Raw genomic sequence first — 23,459 nt, 5'->3', positions numbered from 1 at the left:
GGGGCCGTGGTACTTCTCACGAAAGCCTCAGCAAACCCGTTCGGGACCTCTCTAAGCTCTCCCGGAGTCTGTACTAACCTCTACGTGACAAACCTCTTCTGCTTCCTCTTCCTCCTCTAACGCTAAACTGCCTGCGTCTCTTACCGCGGAACCTGCACAGGACCGACCGTCACTGGCACATTCCGCGACGAAGCACGAAAGGGAAACAGTGCGACGGACCGCGCGCTGCTCAGGCAACAGCTGTCTGTGAACTCCCTCCCCCTCGGCATGAACCCGCTGAGGCCACCTCCTCTACCCGCAGGTTCTCACTCGGGGCAGCCTGCCTAGAGCTCCTACCCCACCATAATAAAACGGCTTAGGAAGAGATTAGGCTGGTTTTAATAAAAACTGTAGGACAGCTCAGTACATCGGAAAGACTCACTAGAAACACCACTTACTCACGTACCTCTGCCTGTCGGCCCATGGCCCATAGTTGAAATCTGTTCCTTTACCACAAACTATATCCAGTCCCCAACATGGCGGCAAGTCTTGTAATTTGCAGTCCTCACTGTCCAATTCTCCTTCAATATTCTCTTCTGTTTCTTCTGGAACAAGGCCTGCATTTCAGAATATACAACATAAAGGCGCTTACCTAAAATGACCATTAAAATATTCCTTTAGATAAGCAGTTCTAAAAATGTTTTGATCTCAGGAACATTTTACACTCTTAAATAACTGTGTTTTAATAAAAAATAAAACTTTAATTTCATTCTTAATGAAAAATAACCATATTTTCTAAAACCGTTTAGTGAGAAGTGTTGGTATTACCCTTATTTTGGCAAATATCTGTAATGTCCAGCTTAACAGAAGACACGTGAATTCTCGTAGCTGCTTCTGCATTAATTCTACTGTTCAAGCAGTGGCTGAAACCCGGCCTCCCACAAGCAGGCAGGCAGAAAAGGAAGGAGTCCTTCGATTGCTTTTTCTGATTAATTCTGCATATTCTCCTTTGACATGCCACCAACATTCAACAAGCCGTGGTTTCTTAAAGGTTAGTGACAACGTGGAATTGGAATGTTTCACATGCTGCCACATGAAAACACACTTTCTTGCTCTTGCCGTGGGTCTTTCACCCACCACATGACCCTGTAACCTCGCGCATCGGTCATGTGGGTTCACTAAGACAAGCACAGCTTCTCAAATACTAACAAATGTCATTATTAAACACTTAAAAAATCACATCTGTTACTATCACTGATGGACTCATCAGAAAACTCACCAAACTCACAGTTGCAGACCCAAATATCCCCAAATTCAAATTTTCACAGGAAAGCTCACAACCACACTTTGTCCCTAGCTGATCCTTCAAGTAAAACTGGTGTCCCGCGAAACAAGCCAATAGTTCATCTTGAACCTCAATGACGGATGTGCTCCCTCTGAACACACGCGTGTGCTGTGTGTGCCATGGCACATGTGCACTGTTGTGACACTGAGGGTCCAGGTCTGAGCAACGCACACTGCGCTGCTTCCCCAGAGCGATGCTGCACCTGCCTCCCGGGCGCGCGTGGCAGCGGCAGCCGGGGCCCCGTGCCGAAGCGCCCGCAGCCTCACCGCCGCTGTGACGACACACCCCGTGCAACGCCGGCACGGGAGGAGGCAAACGGCAGCCTACCCTTCTCCGCAAAATACTGACCTCACACCCCCTGGAAAGGCGTACAGAGACCAAAGAAAGAAAAAGGGGGGCTAGAAGTCAGTGTGTGGCTGCTTCATACGACAGAAGCTGCCCACGAGGCACGGCAGCTGCAACTCAGCCCTGGAACTGGGGGCCTCCGGCCTGACACACTGGGGTTCCCCCTGAGCTGGCACGAAGGGCCCTGACCTCCACCGCATTCCCGGAGGTGTCCACTCCTGGCCATCTGCAGCCACGACTCCTGGGTGTATCTGGTGAAACTGAGTCTGAAGGGAAGATCCCAATACTGTTTTCTTTGGGTCTGAAATACCAGAGCCATATTCAACTTTGACAATGACACAGGTCTTCTTGCTGTAGTAGGCACCCTTACGCCCACATTTACCGTTTACTGACACTTACCTGCACCCTAAGTGGAGGCGGAAAACGCCGCTGAGGACGCTGCCCCCAAGGAGAAGGAGCACGCACGGCGGACCGCCCCCGAGACCCCTACCTGGCTCGTCCATGTAGTAGTAGATGTCCACGTCGTTCGACTGCAGCACCACGAAGCCCGCTCCCATGAGTCTCGGAGGCCTGGGGGTGGGGGGCAAGACAAACGAGGTCCGTCTCCAGGACACTAAGTGTCCTGTGGGCGGCCCACCATCGGGGGGCAGCTGCAAGCCTGCGGTTCCCTGGGCCCCCAGCACCGCGAGGCTGCGTCCGCGGTGCGTCACTCAGGCGCCCCATCCCCCAATGCAGTCCGCTACTCCACCAGCGGGGAACGGGTCTGCGCAGCTGGGCGGAAAGCTGACCGGGACCTGACTGCCAAGCAAGTTCCATCCCAGCTGCACCCTCCTCACTTTGACCTTTTTCCAAGAGTCATTCTGACTCAATTCTCAACTTCTCATTAACTCACAGGGGCTCGCCACTGTCATGACTTTGCGGAATTTACTATTTCTCCATCCTTCTGTAACTAAAATCCTACCTGTAAAGTGTATTTTCTAACATCTAACATCAGGGCTTAAAGCCCCAAATGAGTTTCCCAAATGCACTAAGTAAGAAAAAAGGGTAAAAAAAATTATAGTTATATAATCTTATAGAGAAATATTTAAGCCTAGTTCACCAATGGATAGCATATCCACTTCCCTTATAAGCAGGACTACACTGTTGATTTAATAGTGAAACAGACCTCATTACTGCCCACCTTTAACAATGCCATTAAAGGGGTACTGAAGACCTAACTGATACCTACATTAGACATAAAGAGACTATTGACATGAGATGCTCTTACTCATCATTTTGAAGACCGACGTATCTTGGGCTGGGAACCAGCATGACTCGCACATTTTCCAGCTTTCCCTTCAAGATGTGCATGAACTGGTCCAGGTGACTGGAAGGCGGCTTGGTGGTGTAAGTTAGGAAAGCATCATCGAAGTTGATGCACAGGGTTTGCGGCTGGTAATGATTTCCAAAGGCCAGGCGTCCCTAAAAGCAGACGAGAGGTGCTCCACCCTACTATTCAGGCTGCAGGTTCTCCTTAGCTGACCTGATAACAAGTGTTTTTAAGCAACAACTAAATGATTCCACTTGACCACTACATAAAATGAAACTACTCCACTGATCACTGTAGACCTGGGTTTAAAGAGATGTAAGCGCGTGTGAATAAATAGCCTTTCAGGTCTGGTAAATTTGTGCTAGGTGGCATTGGTGTTAAAATAATTTTTTCACATTTATGAAAATTGGAACCAAAATAACTACAACATTACTTTCTTTTCGTAAGTGAAAATTACGTTTGGAAAACTAAAACGTTCCGTTATTAGCCCCCCAAACAGTCGCTGCAGCAGAATTCACTCACCGTGCTCACGTTGACCTTTATGACCGGAATGAGTGACCTCCAGGAAGACGTGGGGTCCTGAGATTCCGTCTTCACTTTAACTCTGAGAAGAAAAAATCAAAGCGACCCATGTCAGAAAAACTTACCACACCTGAGGCTACAGTCAACTTCCTCAAAACAGCCGCGATTATTACCAGCCTCACCTCTCCAGCCCCACTTGACGACGGCACCCGTGAACAGCAGGGAGCCCGTCCACCAGGAGACCGCCGTCCCTCAAACGCCCCGGGGGTGCAGAACGACGCGCTCCAATATCGAGAGTGTAAGCTGTGAGAAGCTGTCGCTACGCCTGCTGCTGTGCCCACGACACCGCGTGACGTTTTACAGGACAGCCCAACGGTCGTTAACACAGACGGCCAAGGGGCAAGCACTGCTGTGTCCTCCTGTTCTGAGCATTTCTGACAACTGAGCTGACCCTCTTCCTTCCCGATTCTCGCCACTTGGTGCCAAAATAGTGTCCTCTCAGTGAACTGAACATGGCAGGCCAAGAGTACACAAACCTTAAATGAACCATCCACGGGCAATTCACTACCAACTTCGGATGAAAACTAGAGACGCAGCTCTTTAACGACAACACTCTCCCAAGTCACATTTCTGAAGCCGTCCCCACGAAGGTGACCTTCAATGCTCAAAACTAAATTCAAAATGGACCTACCTACCTCCCCCGCCGCCTCTGTCCCTGAGGCTCCCTGACTACGTATGTCTGCTGTCCAAATCAGATTTGGATTCACTGTTGGTCACCCTTCTTCCTCGTTCTGCGCGTCTAATCTTCTGCTGCCCTGTGGACTCACTCTCCTAAGTCTGTCTGGCTCCATCCACTTCTCTCCCTTCCCCTTGCTACCAGCCCAGTTGGTGAACTGTTACAACACCCTTCCGTCTGGTTTCCCTCCTCCAGTCTTACCTCCCGCCAATCACATCACAGCTTTACTGATCTGGGGTCAAGCCCTCGACCCTGACAACCATGTCAGTCTAACTTAACCGCCCCCTCAAATAGCCCACGGCAGCCTCAGAAACCTTCCTACTGCATGTGACGCCTTCTCCGCACAAGGCCCTGCATCACCACCTTCCCGACTCATTCACCCTTCAGGTCCCAGCCTGCGGACCCTTCCGTGCGTGTCCACAGAAACCTACTCGGGTCCCTATGATAACACTTCCTGCGCCAGAATTGCCTGTTAACTGGTCTAACTCCCAACTTGGCTATAAATGCCCTCAAGACAGAAGAGTCGTTGCATTCCCAGTATCACGGGTACCTCAGCTCAGCGCCTAGACATAGTTAATTGAGAATAAATGTCCTCCTCATCTACTTCAGAGAAACTTTGAGGTATGCAAGGTTGTTCAGCATTCAAAAATCAATTAACATTAACAGGCTAAAACCCCAAAATCAAATGATCCTATCACTAGATAAGAGAAAGCATAACAAAATCCAACACCTCCTCAGGAGTAAACTCTCTCAGTCAGCTAGGAATAGAGGGCAATGTCCTCATCTTCATCAAGAGTCTCTACAGCTAACACCACATTTAAAGATGAGAAACCAGAACCCTTCCCATCAAGATCTGGGGCAGAGCAAGGGAGGCCTACCTCACCATTTCTTTTCAACTTTAGAAGTTCTGGCTACTGCAGTAACACCAGAAATAAAAGGTATACAAACTGGGAACAGGGAAATAAGACTTTCTTTATTTGAAGATGACTTAATTGTCTATGAAGAAAGTTTGAAAGAACAGATAAAAAAAAAACACCTCTTAGAACTAATAAGTGATTATAGCCAGGTTGCAGGACACAAGATTAGTAACAAACACCAGAAAGAAACAAGTGAATTGTTTACATGTTTGAGATTAATAAAGTTCAAGGGTGACAATGAACCTTTCAATTTTGGACTGGGTTCTTGTTCTTCCATTTTCCCGTGTTTTATCATCCTCTTTCTTGGGTGGGATTATTGTTGGCTCCAAACCAAATAATTCTTGAAGACGTCCATAAAGATCCGAACGATTGTAAACATGAAATTCAAAGTCATTGACTGTGATGTATAATCTGGTTTCCGCCTTTGGATCTAAAGACACAAATTACACACACAAAGTTCTTAGTTAACTTTTTAAAAACGTTAGTCAAAGATTTTGTCACATCTTTTTCATAGCGAAAGTAACTTACATAATTTATTTTAAAACAGATTTCTATGATAAAGAGAATCATATTTAAAATGCATATAAAACACTGACAAGAGACAGAAAAAAATGATGTTACTATAGCATTTTAATTTAGTGTTCTGAATAGAACCTAAATCTCCAGATTCTGGTTGGCTAATGCCAGAATTTATAGATTTTACTCTAAGAATAGAAAAGTGCCATTTAATGAGTAAAGGTAAAACTTTATCCTAATATAGCCATAAATTTATACTAAAATATAAATAAGTAAAATATTCAAAGTGTAATGCATTTAAACATCACATCAGTATTTCAACTTTTGCTTCACAGACAGCAGGATTTTTTTCATAAACACGAGTTTGTTTTTAAAAACTACCCAATGCTAAACAAAGATCTTATGACCCGTTCCTTCGATTTTAAATAAAAAACCCAACTGTGCTGCACATAAGCGACAACAGTAATTGACAACTCCGTCTGCAGAGTGACAGATGGGCACTGTGTCCGGGGAGGAAACGCCGAAGCCGGGCTCCCGCCAGGGCTCTCTCCCCCCGGGAGTCACACGTGCGCTGCTGAGGCCTCTTTTTAACCCTTCGTCCTTTGTTATCCATAGAGACCAATTCAACTGAAAGGCAATTAAAATTAGGTATGACCCGCTCGATTTTTAAAAATAGGTAAAGAGAACTGGTATTAACTTCCATTTATTAGCTTAAGCTGTGGTTTAAATACGAGGTAAGTACCTGTGGTAAGACTCCAAATCTCTCTGAAATTAATCTCATCTCAAGTTAGTAGCAAAAACACATATTAAATGTCAAACACTAAACAAATATAAATTTTAGTTTAAACAAATGAAAAACACACGGCCACTCATACTTCAAAAACCAACTAAGGAAAACCAACCACAACATTTATCTTTTCACAGAAATACGTTCAGTTCTGCTCCAGTCCTGGCTTTTTCCCTCATTACTTCCTAAGATAACTGATGAAAACAAAATAAACCGAACCCTTCAAAACACTACCATTTGGGAGCTATAAATTTTCTGGTATTTTAAAAATAGCTCTTGACCTCTGCTCCCTATGTCTTCAGGTTTACCACGTGACTAAAAGCTGAGACAGTCCCCTAAGCTACTGTATCGACACTTTTGCCCGCATTAGGGTCAAGCCTTCCCTCAGAAACCGTCCACCTCTGCCCAGAACGCCGGGGTCAAACGTCCAGCAGCTGGCCCACAAGTCCCCACCGTGATGCCCAGCAGGCAACTCACACTGGTCACGTCAACCAAACACCGAAACAGACGTAGGTTTCTCCCAAACCTGTGCCACATGCTCTCCCTGTGCATCAACAGCGAGGCCAGCGTTTCCATTGCTCTCCCTCTTCCATGCCCGACACCATCAGCTCTGCTTGCAACACAGACCCAGAACCCAACCGCGTGTCACCGCCCTGGCCCACATCCCCGTCACCTTGCCCGTCCTCACGGGACACTGCACCAGGAGCCCACCAAGTCTCCCTGCTCCTCCCTTACTGCCCTCTCTAAGCCCGGGCTTGAACACCAGCCAGACCCCCCAGAGCCCAGCTGAAGCCGCATCACTCTGCCCCCTAGTTTTCTGCCAGCGTCCCACCTCGCTCAGATTCATCCCAAGGTCCTCTGAGCGACCTTATAAAATCCAGCGGGACTGCCCGCTTCTCCCCTCACCATCCTCACTCCAAGTAAACTGGCTTCCATTTTGGTAAAGAAACAGGGACACACCGACCAAGAAATGTTCTCCCCCCGACATTCACAATAACTCATTTCCTCCCTTGCTTCGTGGTTTTCTGCTGAAATGGATGAGTACCAAACGATGAAGCATTTTCTCTTGCGCAGCGGCAGCGTGACCCGTACAAGTTCTAGCAAGCGTGACGAGTCCCGAGCAAGCACCGAGGGCCAAAACCTTTTTTCTCATCAAAACGCGATGAGTGCAGGGTTTGACGCGCCCCGCGGCCGGGGAGCGCCGAGGTCCGGCTGTATGTACGTGCACATCTGCTTGCCAATTGGCCGGATCCCTCCCATCCAACTGCTTGCACGAAGCACGCTCTGTAGGAGTGACCTGTTCATCCACTGGGGTAGCCCTGGTGCCTCGAACAGTGCTCAGCACACAGAGGGCTTGTTTGTATGAAGAACAGAGCGTCTTACTTACTCCAGTCCTACTCTTATGTAAAGCAAAAGCACCCACAAGGAGACCTTAAGGCTTTTCGACAACCCAACACATAGATGCATAATAAACGCTAAGTAGAATATGTTCTATCCCCACAGTGATCTATACAAGTAGGGAACAACTATTATACAATTCTTTAAGGTCATAACTCAACCCCAGTTTACCCCAAAACACATCTAGGTCATCCGTTTTCAAATGTGCTTCTAGAGCGGCGTAGCGTGAGCCCTGCACACAAATGCCCTGCTCACCAGGAGTGCGCTGCAAGGGCGGCGGATGAGCTGCAGATGAGCTGCAGAAGCAGCCAGGGGGCGGTGAGGAGCCGGGCCGAGCCCCGGGCCGGGTCGGCCGTGATGACCACACAAGCGGTGACAGTGTAAACCAAGAGCAGGAGGGCCCTCGGGCTCACCTCTGACTTGCTGGGCATGCATGACAGCCCCCCCTTTCAATGTAACTGACCTGAGACTACGGTGCATCGACTTACCAGGGACATCGCGGCACAAGGACAAAGGCGCTGTTCCCTGAAAGGACTCCGACCACCAAGTTCTGAGAGACCGTGAGGCTCCCAGGGGAACCAACCCACACAAAACCCACCACTACTCAGCGTCGTAATGTCGGTGCCGGAAACACAGAAAGCCCTGATAGCCAAGAAGAGGGGAGGGGCTTACCCACCCTCTTCTGACCCTGCCCCCCCAGGACCCACCTAAAACCTCTACAACACTCCAGCTAACTCTTGACAGCACAGGTTTGAATTGCACAGGTCCACTTACACGTGGATTTTTAAAAATAAATACCATAAATGTATTTTTCTTATGATTTTCTTAACATTTCCTTTTCTCTCTCTTATTTTATTGTAAGAATACAGTATATAATACATATACAAAGTATGTGTTAATAAACTGTTATCATTAACACTTCTGGTCGACAGAAGGCCATTAGTAAAGTTTCAGGGGAGTAAAAAGTTACATGTGAATTTTTGACTGCACAGGGGAGGGGGCTGGTGGGTGCCCCAAACCCCTGTGTCGTCCAAGGGTCGGGTGCAGTGATCGAAGTATGGTCTGGGCCCCGTGGGTGCTCCCGAGGCCTTTCCAGAGGCCCTGGAAGTCAATACTATTAAGTAGTGTTTTACACTACAATGCTTGATTTGGTTTCTCAGTCACGCCTCCATGAGGGGACAGTGGAATGTTTTTAAGGCCACATGACTTATGGCACGTCAACAGACTAAATGCAAAAAAAGAGGAGAGAATCCACTTATCTTCCTTTAAGCCAGACATTAAAAAGATTTACAAACTACAAGACAATGATGCTCTTCTCACTTTTGCTCTGCTTTGGAAACATTATTTTTCATAAAGTATGTTATTTATTTTAATATGTAATTGATTTATCACAGATGTTTTTATTGAAATAAAAGTGTTTCTATAATTATCAGGCTTAATTCTGAATGCAGTAGATACCAACATGCGACAGAAATGAAAGCCCTTTGGGGTCCTCAGTCATTCAGAATCATGTAGAGGGGTCCTGGGATCAGAAGGTCTGAGACTCGCTATTCAGGAGAGGAGAGACAGGCCTGCTCTCCCTGAAGCCCTGGCCTGGTCAGCGTGGAGTGGGAGGGTCAGGGCCACGGCCCAGAGCACTGAGAGCCCACAAAATAACTCGGGGGGGGATCCTGCGCCAGGACAGTCTGATGGCGAAAGTAGCACCAGCAGACATCCCAGAGCCTGCATGTCCCGTTTTCTGTCCGTCCTGAGCACACCAGACCAATGAGATACGGGGCACCGTCAGGCGCAGTGTGAATGAAGGCCCCGTAGCTGGGACGCAAGAGCAGGGTCTCAGCCGAACGGTCAGAGGCAGCTGGGGGCCGTTCATCCTCAGGATGGGTCAGACCCACTGGCGCAGCGTGAGATCAGGCTAGGAATGTGGGTGAGGGCACACTGGGGACGCCCCTGAGTAAGTCACCCGCTAAAGTAAACCAGCTGAACCTGGCAAGGGGGAGCAGTCAGAGCCTTTTCAGCCGACTGGTGATAAAATCAGAGTTTTGTGAAGTCCAAGCTTTTAGAAGTATTTTTATCCATTATAAAACGTGGAAAGTTTCAATGCCCATAAATGAAAACTGATTATATGACTGACAAATTTCAAACACATAAAAACAGTGAAAACTCACCATGCTGTTTCTGCTTTGGGTTGTACATTTTCCACCACCGAAAAATTACAAATCCATCCTGAATTCTAAGCAAGGTAGATCACAAAAATGAAAATGTAAGTAACAATTTACTTAACGTGATTCTTAATTAGTTATAAAGGGCAGGCAATTGATAATGAATAAGGAAATATAAAAAATTCTCAACAGAACACTGCATGCCTAAATGGTTCATACTCTTCTAGTTAAATTCTGGTAAAATGTAATACCAGATTAGGTTCAGCAGAAAAATGAAGTGTTAACAGAAAAACTTCTTCTTTTATAAATATTCTTAGTGGTGTAAAAACTACAACAAGTCAACCTTGAAAGGGGAACATCAGCACACTAAGGGAGACTTTTACAGATACTCCTTTGTTTCTGCAATGATGTATCCTTCGTGCTCCAGAAGGATGAGCTTACAGCACCTTAAGTTCTGCTTTTCCCTGTAACTCAGAAGTAATCTCAGGCCCAAAGCAGCTGCCCCCACTGCTCTAAGGGAGGGAGGTGCAAGTGATGCCAAGCCCTGGCATCTGTCACATAATTCAAAGTTTTCCAAGTTCAAGCTAAGTAGCAAATTTTAGAAATCACAAAAATAGAGTAAGCTTTTCTTTCAAATCTTACATAAGAAAGAACACATCAAACATACTGTCATTTCTCATTACATTCAGATTTGTGTTTCCTTCTTAAAAGTAAAATTACAGTTGTTAGCAGATGCTAAACAATCCTAAAAACCCGTGACCCAATAAGGACCAGATGGTGAGTTATCAGCATCTCTGATCCTTATTTTATGTAACAAATGACCACCATAAATTCTACAGCAGAAACGATCAGGTAACTTCATGGCTCAATTTTTCATCTTGGAATAAAATGAGATTATCAATTTCTATAGGCTACAATTTGGTAAACTTTTTGGAATTAAATGAGATTATTAATTTCTATAAACTGCTATTCAGTAAAGTTTTTGCCAGTCTAAACCTTAGGTAAACTAATCCGTAGAAGGAACATTTTAAAACATTAACTCATCAGGTCTGATTTACTGAAAAGAATGACTTTTGATTTATGGTTTTATTTGAACAACCAAGTAATATTAAATAAAGTATCATAATCATAAAAATCTTTTTAATATTTCAAGTTTAAGACAGATTCTTTTATTTGCTTTTGTTTTTGCTTTTTACCTAATAGACATGTCTTCTGTGATGTAATAGATTTCACGAACCATGACTTTTCCAGAAAGAACAGAGAAAGAGAAGGAGCCTGTTATAGGAAAAAACAAAAATAATTAATGCAATTGTTCTCATAGACATTAGAGCCCTTAATGCTTAATATAATCTTAGCATTCAATTGACTCAATAATTAAATGTTCTCTCCTGCCTCCCTTCCTGATACCCTCACAACCTTACTAGTTTGTCATTTTTCCAAAAAAGGGCCACAGGCATCGCCACTACTGACTGAGCTCCTAGATAAGCACATCGGTTTTAACAGCTGCCCCACAGGCCCAAGTCCCCGAACTATGCAGCCGTCACACGAACCCAGAGGCGTGCCTAAGTCACCATCGCCCCCCATTAATTCCCGCGACTCCAGCACCCAGCCCCTGCCTCAGATCACTGGGAGACTATTCATGCTTGAGGGGTTTCTTCATGTCCACTAACAGGAACTCCACTCCAGGGAAGGGTGGGATGGTTCTGTCCTGTGTCCCCTGCCCTCCTTTTCCCACTGGTTTAGCACTTCCCAGAGCATATGGCTTCCTAATACACCGCCCTATGTACCTGCAAACCTCCCACTTGTAAGGAGTCAGAAACTAAATTAATAAGTCCGGCCACAAAATGAAATACACAAGATGATTCCAACTTACAGATTTTTAAAGTACGGCTTACTTAAAAAGGAAAAAACAAAACAACCAACACTTCATTCGAAACTTTCTCTGGATGGTAGAATCATGAGAAATTTCCATTTCCATATTTTCTATTTGTTTATATTTTTCAAATTATAGTCAAAAGTAACTATGGAGCCCTGGCTGGTGTGACTCAGTTGTCTGACCTCGTCCTGCAGACCAGAAGGTTGTGGGTTTGGTTCCCAGTCAGGGCACAGGCCTGGGTTGTGGGTTCAGCTCCTAGTCGGGGCGCATGCAAGACAACTGATGGATGTTTCTCCCCCTCTCTTCCTCCCTCCCTTCCCCTCTCTCTAGACTCAATAAAAAGGAACAAAAAAGGAAAAAATGGAGCTATGGAAACGCTTCAGAAGTAAGAATGAGGTAAAGGACAGAACCTGCCATGAACATGCATGAGAGGAACCCCAGTCAGAGTCGTCTCACCTTCACGAAACAAAGGCAAACTTCTAAAGCTACTACCTGTTCATAAAACACAAATTTATAACACACACGCCAAGATTACAAGGAAGAAAAACGCCAGCGTTACTCGAACTTACCAATATGGATATAGCCATGTTTGCACAGTCTGTTCAGAACCAGTGTTAAAATAAGGCCGACGTTCCGAGAATTATAGTACGTGAGGTAAATAATCCATCCACAGGACAAAATGGTAGCTATTGGGAGAAGAAATTGCAGAAGGGCGTCACTTTCAATCACCTTAACATCTCAGTAAAGCTCCGTTGGTCCACGATCGTTTCCCACGTTCAGAAGTGAGCGCGGTGTGAATTAGGACGAAGAGGCACAAAGCAGTTCTACAGGCGTAACCCTGCGCAACCTCAGATCACGCTCCTGACCTCCGGAAGCGCGTTCGGTATGGAGAAAGCACGGACGGCCTCACCGACGCCTGTCCCCGGGCAGCTCAGACAGATAGCACAGCTCTGACGCGGCAATGGCTGTGATCTGCCCCTAACAACTGTTTCCACACCATTTATTCTGCAGTCATTTTGTGTTAATTTTCCTGTAAATCTGTGTCAACAGCAGGTGGCCATGGGCCACCGGAGAGGCAGAGGCGCGTGCTGAGCAAGGGCGCTGCTGCCAGTGCTGGAGGCGGGGCCGGGCCTGGTCCCTGCGTCGCGCCCCGACCCCCCGGCCCCATTTCACGAGCCGCCAGTGAAACAGCAGCATCAGACAACCACTGCCGGTTTCTCTGGCTGCTGCTGCTGCCCTTTCCTTAAAGAAAGGGGTTGTGTACAACAGAACAGAGACCATCGGGACGGCAGCAGAGGGCACAAATGGGAAAGAAGAAGAATTCAGCCCTTAATTAAACTAAAGGTAATTTTCAATGCTGTGTTTGTGAAGTCCTAGTTCATACCTATGTGCTGCACTTCATTTTACTTTTCTTCCGGCTTCTATTAAATGATAACTTACAATAATCCATGTTCATCCACTACAAAACACAGAACTCAGAGTTTATATGGTAACCCAAGCCTACAGTGCATGGGGCGTCGTAACTCCTTCCCCTCTGCCCGAGTCCCCCCGTGGGTTCTGCGTCCCGGGAAAGCGGCACTCAACAAACAGTTCTGAGGTCGGAGCACGGCAACCTCAGGGGCCCCAGCTCCCTCGTGTTTAAAGGGAAAGGAAAACACCAGCCTCCCGGGGTCTGCCAGGAGAACCCACTGAGACCACGTGGGCGCCAGAAGATGCTCAGTAAGAACCATGCCCCGCCCCCATCCTCTCGCCCCACCTTCCCCTCCCCAGTGTCCCTGCTACCGTTTAACTCCCACCCCAAATTCAGATCGAATTCTGTTCTCCCACAAAACTTCCTAGGAACGCTCCTGTCCAGGCCGTTATGTCAGGACTCCTCCCGTCATTTGATCACGTGCACTTTCTCTCCCACATTCCGCCCCTCTCTCTGCCCCTTCGCCAAACACTGTTGTGTGTTACTTGTATGCACCTAGAATCTGCTTGGCACATTGGACCAGAGCATCACTACCCGTAGAGCCGCTGCCGAGGGCGCAGGACTGAGGAAGGAGATGAGGCCGTTAGGCACCTGTGTTCCGTTCCACCACGAGGACTTCTCGCCTGGGGGGGTGGGGGGGCGGGTGTGGGGAGCAGACCTGAACTCCAGGGAAGCTGAGTGCAGCTCCCTTCTCTCCAGCCCTCCCTCAGTCAGACAGGGCAGCCTGAGAAAGAGTGCTTCCCAGAGCAGTTCCCAGAGCAAATATTCATAGAAACATAGATTAAATCTTCTTTCCATAAAATAAACAAATGGTATTTTAAGCATTTCAACTTCAGCCAACCACCGCTTAAAATCGGGTAGCTGTTATTCCATCCACAAAAACCAGTAACGTATACGAAAACACACTCCACTTACCAACGAGCAGCCAGACAACATTGGAGTTGTGTTCCGTAAGAAAGTCTTCTAACTGGGTGATACTAGGAACAATACTCTCGTTTTTCCTTTGATCCATTACTGACGGTTTCCCAGAGCAGCATCTAAAGGTCTAATAAAGTTCAAGGTTATATTTAGAATCAGAGATTTATTAATCTGCAAAAAAATCATGTAAGGGGAAAAAGGTGAATGTAATAAATACCAAAGTTTATTAAATCATGGTCTGGTTCCTTCAGTGATAGGAATGCAAAGATACAAGACACAACAAAAAACAGGTCCCCGTTTCTATAGAACACGTAAGACAATAGCTCCTGTATTCATGTCCCGACTTCACCATGCAACAGGCTCAGTTACTGTATCCCTGATCCAAGTAAAAGACACACCATTGCTCTGAAATATAATCAGACCCTCATCTCAACAATAAGGAGAGAAAGCGCTGTGAAAACCATTGTGACGCACGGCGCAGAGAGGCCAGAAGGGGGAGCCCGCACACCCCAGCTCCTCGCCCGCCTGCTGCCCGCTGCACACGAGGAAGGAAGGAGGAAGGAAGGAAGGGGACAGCTGAATGACATAAACGCCTCATTACAACAGAACGTAACTGTGAACCACTGCCAATGATAAGCAAGGGTTTCCAAAGATCCTTTTCACCCTCAAGAAAATAAGATGTTACATATCTATTACATCTCAATGAAACTGGAAAAAACTGTCCTCATCGTTTTCAAAGCTTTGAAAAATCCATCAACCAGCACCTTAAAATGTGGGGGCTAACTTTACAACATAAGTTTCCTCCTTCTTCCTTTATTAGTTATTTTTTAAATCCTCACTCAAGGATATGTTTAGTGATTTTAGAGAGAGGAAGGGAGGGAGAAGAAAAATATGGGTGTGAGGGACAGACATGGACTGGTCGCCTCACGTGTGGGCCCTGACAACCTTCTGGTGTGCGGATGATGCTCCAACCAACTGAGCGATGCGGCCAGGGCTCCCTTCCTCTCTCCCTGAAAAATCAATAAAAACATATCCTCGGTGAGGAATGAAACAATACAGACATACGTACTTGAAAACTCCGCAGTACTGTTCGGTTTCTGCACACATGTAACAAATTATCCTGAGATACCTTCGTAGGGTTCCCAACTTTAATGTCAAATGTACATCCCCCTCAATAACTAAGACACAGCGTATCTGACCCAGGAGGAGAACTGACCCAGCCATCTCAGTCTATGCCAGCACAGAGGAACCCCTGAACGCACGCACGCACGCACGGTCTCTCTCTGCTACGATACAATGACGGCCCCAAACAAAAACAAAGCACAAATCAGAGCACGACAGTTTCGTCCAGACGAGGCTTGAAGCGCCCGAGCCCTCTGAGCTGCTCCTGTGGCAACTCGGGCAGTCGGAGCCCCCCACAGCCTACAGGCGGGCGTCCTAACGCAAATGGGTCTGTGATGCCCCCCCAAGTCTGTGCTGCCGCACAAACACAGAGGGACCCACCGCAGCTGGGCCTCTCACGCAGCAGGGCCACCCACTGAGCAGACGGGGACCGGAAAAGCCCTGCCCAAAAATGTCCCCCCGTTACCATGCCAGGCCTGAAATCTACCCATTCCTTTAGGTACAGTACTAACCACTATTCTCTCCTAAAATACAAAGATAACTTTAAAGTATGTCAATAATAGCTACCGTTAATTATTACCATGTGTCATCAGTGTAAGTTAATTCATCAGATGACTTTTTTCATTAATGAGCAAGGCCCAGGAATATGATGAAGGTCCCAACATTTCTGGAAATGGAGAAGATGTTAAAAAGCAGAGAGGGGACAGCAAGAGCGAAGTCAGTCTCCGTAACACCTGCGGCCGGGGCAGCGGGAGTGTACATACAGCAAAATCACCTCATGTCCCACTCCGTTCACTGAAACCAGCAGAACAGACAATGCCCTCTCAGGTCAGACAGATCAGATACAACTCTCACTTCCTACAAAAAATCATTCCAGGTCCCCTCAGGATTCTGTATGTGACAAACATAATTTCACCAGCAACTAACTAAAATTCAGCGGTCAAATACGTCAATCAGATACAAGACGAATCATCTGGCCCCTTGGAGAGCCAGGTCGGAGGCGGACGCGCCCCGCCCCCGCGGGACACAGCCAGAGCAGCCACGCGCTCCCAGAGCGGGTCTCCCCGGTGTAAACGCCTCCTGTTCTCTTAAGAGTCACTAAAGGCATCAGAAACAAAGCAAACGTAAAACCCACAGCGTTGTGCTTGACAAGAGACACATGGCAATAGCTATGATTAATGTTCTTTAAAGACATCCATTCAACAAAAAAAGGTTTAAGCTAACACAATAAAATGTATAGCCATCAACGAGGACCGAAATGCATCTCGTTCATTGCAATATGTCAGACAAAAAAATAGTCACCTAAATAATGGAATTTTATAAGCAGAAGATATTATTTGGCATAAATTACAAAGTGAATATAAATAACACACTTGCACAAATCCTAGGGAGCACGATCTTAGAAACAGACCCAATATAGAAGGACAGCAGCTGGCCACCAGGCAGGGACTGCTGATGGGACAACTCCCTCATGGTGACTGAGGACCCCCCCCACCACCACTAGGAATCAGCAAACAGAGCAACTGTGAACTCTGGGTAATAATGCGATCCACGCTATAAAAATGGTTCTGCGTGTTATATCTGAAAGAACTTTTAACATCTAAGAAGTCATATCACCCAACAAAAAAGGTGCTCTTAAGCAAACCTCACTTTTATAACCAGAAATTTAGGCTGCTTCATCTAAACACCTGTTGAAAGAAAAAAAAAAAATCTCTTAAAACACTGTAGAGAACGTACCCACTAACAGGGTAACAAGAGCTGACTTCACGCTTCCGAACCTAGAAGGAACCGCAACCTTTGAACAGTGCTCACCTTCAGGAGTCCACCCGAACTCAGGACGTCCGTCCGCGCGCCCCTGAACCTGACCTGCGACACGGGGACCAACACACACCACCAAGGAAGAGGCCGAGTCCTCCCGAGTCTCTGTCCCAGGCCTTAATTAGCTGCGGGGCTTTGTGGAAACACACTCTGCAAGTTTCTTTTAATTCTTCTAATCAAGATTCAATCTATCACTTCCACTTTGATTAGAAATACACGAGAGAGCTGTATCTACATCGCTCTACAGAGCTTTGCTCCCTAAAGAGACTGACGATTAGTAGAAGGTAGGTGGTCATTTTAAAATATGTCCAAAAATTCTTTGATCTTCCTTCCTTCAAGAGGTGGAGCTTAATTAACCACTCGCAGAGGCGGGCAACACGGGGCAGAAGCTACCACCACGGTGCGTGAAGCCAGGCCACCGAGGAGGCCCACCGAGGAGGCCCGGCTTCCTCCCTGCACTCTGCGGAGCGTCTGCTCCAGGGGAAGCCGGCTGCCTTGTGGGGACACTTAAGAGGCCCTAGAGAGGTGCATGCGTGAGGACAGGAGGCCTCCAGCCAACAGCCCTGGGAGGAAGCCATCGTGGAGGCAAATGATCCACCCTGGCCAACCCCTAGGTGACTGAAGTCCCTCCCAGCAGAGATCCTGGCTGCAATGGCTTAAGGGACCCTAAGCCAGAAGCAATCGGCTAAGTCACGCCCAAGCTCAGAGCCCATGGGAACTCTGAGATAATAAATGTTTAAAGCCACTAAGTTTGGGGATAAGTTGTTACTCAGCAACAGGTAACTAATCCAAAGTATAAGAAAGGTAATTTTTCAAGATCTCTGCAAAGTGCCTCTACCCACGTGGCTCCCACTTGTCATCTTAAGTTCAACGACCCTCCCCGTCGCCCCTCCTCCTGGCCAAAGATCAGGAGTCAGCAGGCCCACACCAGAAGGCGGCCAGTCCCGTACGTGAACCTTGTGAAGCCACCTGTATGCTCACGCTCACCAATTTACCTGGGTCCACAACCATCACCCCTCCCCACCTGCTGTCTCAGGAGACGTCTGCCTGGAGGACCGCGACGTGCACCCCTTCCAGCCCGTCAGGGATCAGGCTTTCCCAGTTATTCTTCCTAACCCTGTAACCTCCCTATCTGCTTTCGGGGGGCTTTTCACCCCCAGCAAACCAAGACTATAACTGTATGCATAGCACACACACCTGTAAAACACAAAGGCCCCCTCTCAATGCGTGGCTCCAGCTGCCCTCTCTCTATCCCATTTACAACCAGACTCACTGAAACAGTCAATGACAGCAGGTGTCCCAATGTCCTCCTCCCTCACCCAGGGTGAACGGGCTCCTCCTACGGAATGACTCTCGCTCAGGGCAACAACGTCCTAAACGGGCATGTCCCATGGGCACCGTCTGGTCCTCACTTTACTGGATGTTGCAAAGATGCCTGACACGCATTCCTTCTCTCCGGGCACAGCTCCCCCACTGACTTCCGTGGCTTTTCCTCTCCCTCCCTGCCCACCCCACCTCCTGTGAGGTGTGTTTCCTTCCACCTGACCCTTAAGTGCTCGTGTGCCCAGCCTCGCTTCCCTTTAGTACTCCACGTGTTCGCCCTGGGTGACCCCATCCACTCGCATTGCTTTTAACCATCACCCATGAACTGAGGCTCCACAACGCACCTCGCAGATCTACGCACACAGCTGCCGAGTGACATTTTTCGGTGGAGATCCCAGAGGTCTCAAGTACAACAGCTCCCACTGAACTCACCTTCCTCCAACCATATTCCAAATCTATTGCTCTTCCTGTCCTCCCTTGGAAACTGCCCCAGAATCCATGGGTTTCCCAAGACAGAGACCAGGTAATCCACTTCATTTTCACTGCAAGCATGTATTAAATGTTACATGCTCGAACGAGCCAGGGACGGGAAGCACCCTGCCTCCACGCTCCCTCCTGCCCACTAAGCCCGCCCATCTCTTCTCCTTAGCAGCTGGCTGGCCCATCCTCGCCCCTCAATCCCCTTTGCACTGCTTCCCCCTGCTCCTCACCACCACCCGGATGGCCACAGCAGCCTCCGCCGGGCCCCCGCACCCCCGAGCTCGTCTCTCTGCAAGTCACCACCCAGGCAGCCTATCCGACCGTGTCGCTTCTTTTTGTCACATGTAAGTTCCCCGAAATTTTCACAAATTCAAGAGTTCATCATCGTAACCTCCCGCGGAATGTGGAAACTCTCTCACTATCCTGAACGTGGAAAACAGTGTGCTAAAATGAAGTCTGTAAGGATCCTGGTTTCCCACTCTCGCTTGAAGTAGCACTAATAGAGTACCCTCCCTTAATAACGAAAATAATATGAAAGATTACAAACACTATAAACACAAACATCTAGCATACGGTTTCACAGCACTGCTTTCCTTGTTTTTTACATGAACCAGAACATCTTTGCATCTAAAATCAAGAAAATGTATGGGTTTACAAAAATATTCCCTTCTAGAAAAAACCTCACTGCTCTAGCAGGCCGCAGGGCCACGGTGACCACGCTCTGTCACGAGGCCTCAGAGAATGCCTGACATACGGCACTCATGAAATACGTGTCAGGCGAATTACAAGTTTCTTAATCACGCTTAACCATATCTTCTACTATTCGCCATAGGACTCACAGTAAAAAATACACTTGAGTTCAACCACACACAGTCTTCTATGAAGAACAAACCAAAAGTCAACTAATTTTCTTCATTTCTTTTTAAAACCCTTCATACCACAGGCAGATGAATGTGCCTGTGGAAGAGATAAAAGTACAGTGACACCGGAGAGACACTGACTCTTCGGGGCGTCATTCCTCCTGACACACAAGCTCAGCAAGTGACTCAATTGTCAGTGAGATATCAGTAGTTCCAAAGTCCAGGAAAATGAGTGACAGGTCAAGTTCAAGTTCTACACCACTCCCGCCCCACCCCGTCCTTGACCATTTAAAGCAGATTAAAGCAGACTCGAAGCAGGAAGTCAGATTTTCTCTCTCTGAACTTCCATTGGAAATTAATTTTTTTCTGACTCAGCCAAAATATTTACCTGCTGTTCTTCCCCCAAAGTCTTCAGTGTTGTTCCCTCCTTGTCGTCAGAAGGCCCATCCGCAGCGTTTCATCTTAACAACCCTGAAGAAAGAAACAAGAGCGTGTCGACCAACGACACAGACACCGGCTTCACCGGCAGCCTCGCAGGGTCGGTCAGTGATCCGCTCACACCTGCATCAGCTCGATACGACGTTTCCTTCCTCCGAGTTTCCGAACAAGAAATCCCGCTGAGTCTAGAATCGGCCCACAATTTCCAAGCCATGGCCTTCCCTACGTCTCAAACCGACGTTTGAGCGCGTCTGGGTGGTTGGAGCCCCCCGCCCCCCGCCCCCAGCAAACATGCTCCAAGGGCGCCCCCTCTCCAAGGGCTGGGTTCCGCGGGCAGCAGCGGCCCCTCGCCTTCCGGCCCGTCCCCAGCACCCAGCGCACGTTCTGTCAGACGGAAGCCGCCCTGCACAGCGCAGGTGCTCGGGAGACGGCAGCGCCCCGGGGCCCGGCCCGCGGGTCAGACCCGGCTCGGACTCGGCCTCGGACGCTCGCTTTGGGGCTGCGGCTTCAGCTCCCTCGCACGCACAGCGAGAACCGCAGCGGGCTTCACAGGACGGGTCGCTCTGACGACGGATGAGGTCACACACGCAGCTAAGGCGCCACGCGGCCGCTTTGGAAGCGCAGCACCGGCGACCCCGTCCGCTCTCCCACGCCACGCGTCTAGGGAACCGAGGGTCAATCAGCCTCACGGACAGGCGCGGCGGGGCGGCGGCAACCCGAAACCGGGTGAAACGGACACGCCTGGGCAGCTGCAACCCCTGATTCCCTTACAGAGGAGAGTCACAGCGCCTTCCCGGGACCGCGCGGCCCTGCCTCCTGCCGCCGAAGCGGGGGCCGGGGGCGGGGGCGGGGCGGGGCGGCGACCCCGGGAAGACCGACGCCCGCCCCCTCCGTTTGACCGGGACAACGTTGCCGCTGAACTGCGTCCTCTGCCACAGCGCGGACTCGGCCGGCGCCACGTCGGGACACGAAGCACACGTCGCGCGCGGGGAAAGGGGGTCCGGCAGCGCCCCCGCCCGGGGCCAGCGGCTCGCAGGTGCGCGGGTCCTTCCCGCCGCGGCCACACCCGCCGGCGAGCACCGCCCACCCGCCTCGGCCCCGCCCGCAGGGGCCGCCCGGCCTCCGAGCGCCCGGCAGCTCGCGGTCCGGGCCCGTCAGGCCGCCCCGCCGCCCCCGACACCAGGGCCACAGGTCCCGGCGCCGCGGGGGAGCACAGCGAACGGTCAGGGGATGAGCCGGCGCCGCAGCACAACGGGGCGACGAAGCCCAGCCTCCCGACTCCGCCGCGGCTGAGGCCGGAGACGCCGGACGACGCGCTGCCCAGCCGAACCCGGCCCGGCCCCCTCACCTGGGCGGGCGCCGGGGCGGCCCGCAGCCGCCCGGCCTCTCATCGGAGGGCGCCAAGGGCCCTGGGCAGCAACGGCAGCGCCGACCGCACGCGGCCCGCGCACACGCCCTCCCGGCCTGCCAGCCGGGCCCGCCGCCGGAGACCCAGCCCCGCCGCCCGAGGTGCGGCCCCGGCCCAGGCCACTGACAGCGGGTGACGGAGGAGGAAGGGGGCGGAGGGGGTCCGAGCTGGGGCCAGGCTGCACTGCGGCTGCGTGAACTGGTAACGCCCTTACGTCATGGCGCCGGCGCCTCGAGGCACGCCCGCCGAGCCCCGCCCAGGAATCGGCGGGGCCCCGCCCCTCGCCCCACCCCTCGGCAGGCTGTGGGCGGAGCCTAGGCACAATTTGTAATAGAAGACGTGGGGACCAGCCTTAACTGTGCAGCTTTCTGACTGCTGGGGGCAGATGTGAAACGTGCACATAAGACAAGCAGACGTGCCATTGCAAACAGTGTTAAGTATGGGCCGGGCACTAGTCTGAGCACTTAATCCTCCCAAAACCCTGTGAAGGAAAACACTCTTATCCCCATCTATTTGTTTCACCAGTGGGAAGCTCGTGCCCAGCGAGGGTGTAAGTCACCACGTGGAGAGCCAGGGTTGGAACACAAGCAGTGTGTGGCTCCAAAGCTCACGCTCTCAAATATTCCTGTATCCTGCCTCCTGAGGTCTGTGTCGAGATCTCCATTCTGCCTCCCTTCCTGAGCGACAGTCCCTCCTCTCACATCGCCACCTGGGAGTCCCACGCGTGCCCCAAAGGAACAGGCACGAAAGCAAATGTAAAATAAAGCCAGGGAACGCTGAACGCGTGAGGTTCCCTAGCAGGAACCGGAGGCCCAGGCAGAAGGGGTTTCGGAAAGGCCTGCATGAAAACCGGAAAGAGCCTACCTGTCATAGTGACTGCCACCTGCCGCCAGGATGCTCCTACCATCCTCATCTGAATGAACTCTTTAGAGTTTATTTCTGCACCTCGACAAATAAATTAATTTCAGTGGTCTTTCAAAGCTTGGAAGAATCCTGGTCATTCTGAATCTTGGTTCCCTAGTAAGGCTCCAGAACACCCCCACGCCCTGCCAAGGGTTCAAGTTTACTACAGTCAGATTCCCAGGACAAGTTCTCTGCATTAGAAATTATTAGATGTGGTTCTGTTTCCTCAAGTCAAAACCTATTAAACGAAAGTGTCCTGGAACTAGGGGAGAGGGTGAATTAAGACAGGAGAGGGGCTGAAATTCACTGTGGATCACACCTGAAAACCGAGGGGACTGTCAGGAGGTTCCTGACTCCTTTCTTTGGGTCCCTAAAACCAGAACCATGTTGCAGCTACACACAGCCCCAAGACAACTTATCAAAGGGAATTATTTACTTTAAAAGCCTTCCTCTTCAAAAGATGTTTGATATTGTGAAGATCATTAAGCTCTCTGATAGTCTATTGTACTCCCTAATTATAGAGGAAAGACTCTTGTCCTGCACCTACTTTCACTTTTCACCCGCTTGCAGGGAAATGAGGGCACAGAAGCTGCTGTCTCCATCCAGAGGCCTCAGTAAGAACTGCGCTAATGATAGAAGCCCTCTCATGGTTTTTTATGTTTAATTTTTTACTTTAAAATACATATAGACTCACAGGAAATTGCACACACAAAAGTACAGAATGGCCTCATAGTTTAAATTATTCATTTATGATCATGTACACCAATGCCCCCCATACTTTAATATACAGACAAATCACCTTGGGGATCTTTTTAAAATAAAGGCTCTG

The 23,459-nt window shown here is 49.1% G+C and overlaps 1 protein-coding gene across 2 annotated transcripts in view; it reads right to left on the bottom strand.

Annotated features, from left to right (window-relative positions):
* The window catches only part of BLTP1 (bridge-like lipid transfer protein family member 1), a 118,787-nt gene extending 104,386 nt beyond the window's left edge, over positions 1 to 14,401 (bottom strand). For both annotated transcript variants that reach the window (XM_090288921.1, XM_090288922.1), the window contains exons 1-9: positions 14,276 to 14,401; positions 12,459 to 12,575; positions 11,210 to 11,288; positions 10,020 to 10,084; positions 5,397 to 5,583; positions 3,501 to 3,582; positions 2,937 to 3,130; positions 2,160 to 2,239; positions 446 to 596 (exon numbers count right to left, since the gene is read on the bottom strand). In XM_090288921.1, coding sequence (XP_090145047.1) covers positions 446 to 596; positions 2,160 to 2,239; positions 2,937 to 3,130; positions 3,501 to 3,582; positions 5,397 to 5,583; positions 10,020 to 10,084; positions 11,210 to 11,288; positions 12,459 to 12,575; positions 14,276 to 14,372 — 1,052 coding nt within the window. In that variant the 5' untranslated portion in view covers positions 14,373 to 14,401. The remainder of the gene's footprint in view (positions 1 to 445; positions 597 to 2,159; positions 2,240 to 2,936; positions 3,131 to 3,500; positions 3,583 to 5,396; positions 5,584 to 10,019; positions 10,085 to 11,209; positions 11,289 to 12,458; positions 12,576 to 14,275) is intronic.
* Between the last annotated feature and the right edge of the window lie 9,058 nt (positions 14,402 to 23,459).

This window comes from Furipterus horrens, unplaced genomic scaffold (assembly GCF_987537825.1).
Source record: "Furipterus horrens unplaced genomic scaffold, mFurHor1.1.pri manual_scaffold_10, whole genome shotgun sequence".
NCBI lineage: Eukaryota > Metazoa > Chordata > Mammalia > Chiroptera > Furipteridae > Furipterus > Furipterus horrens.
This window is presented reverse-complemented; position numbering and strand designations above follow the sequence as displayed.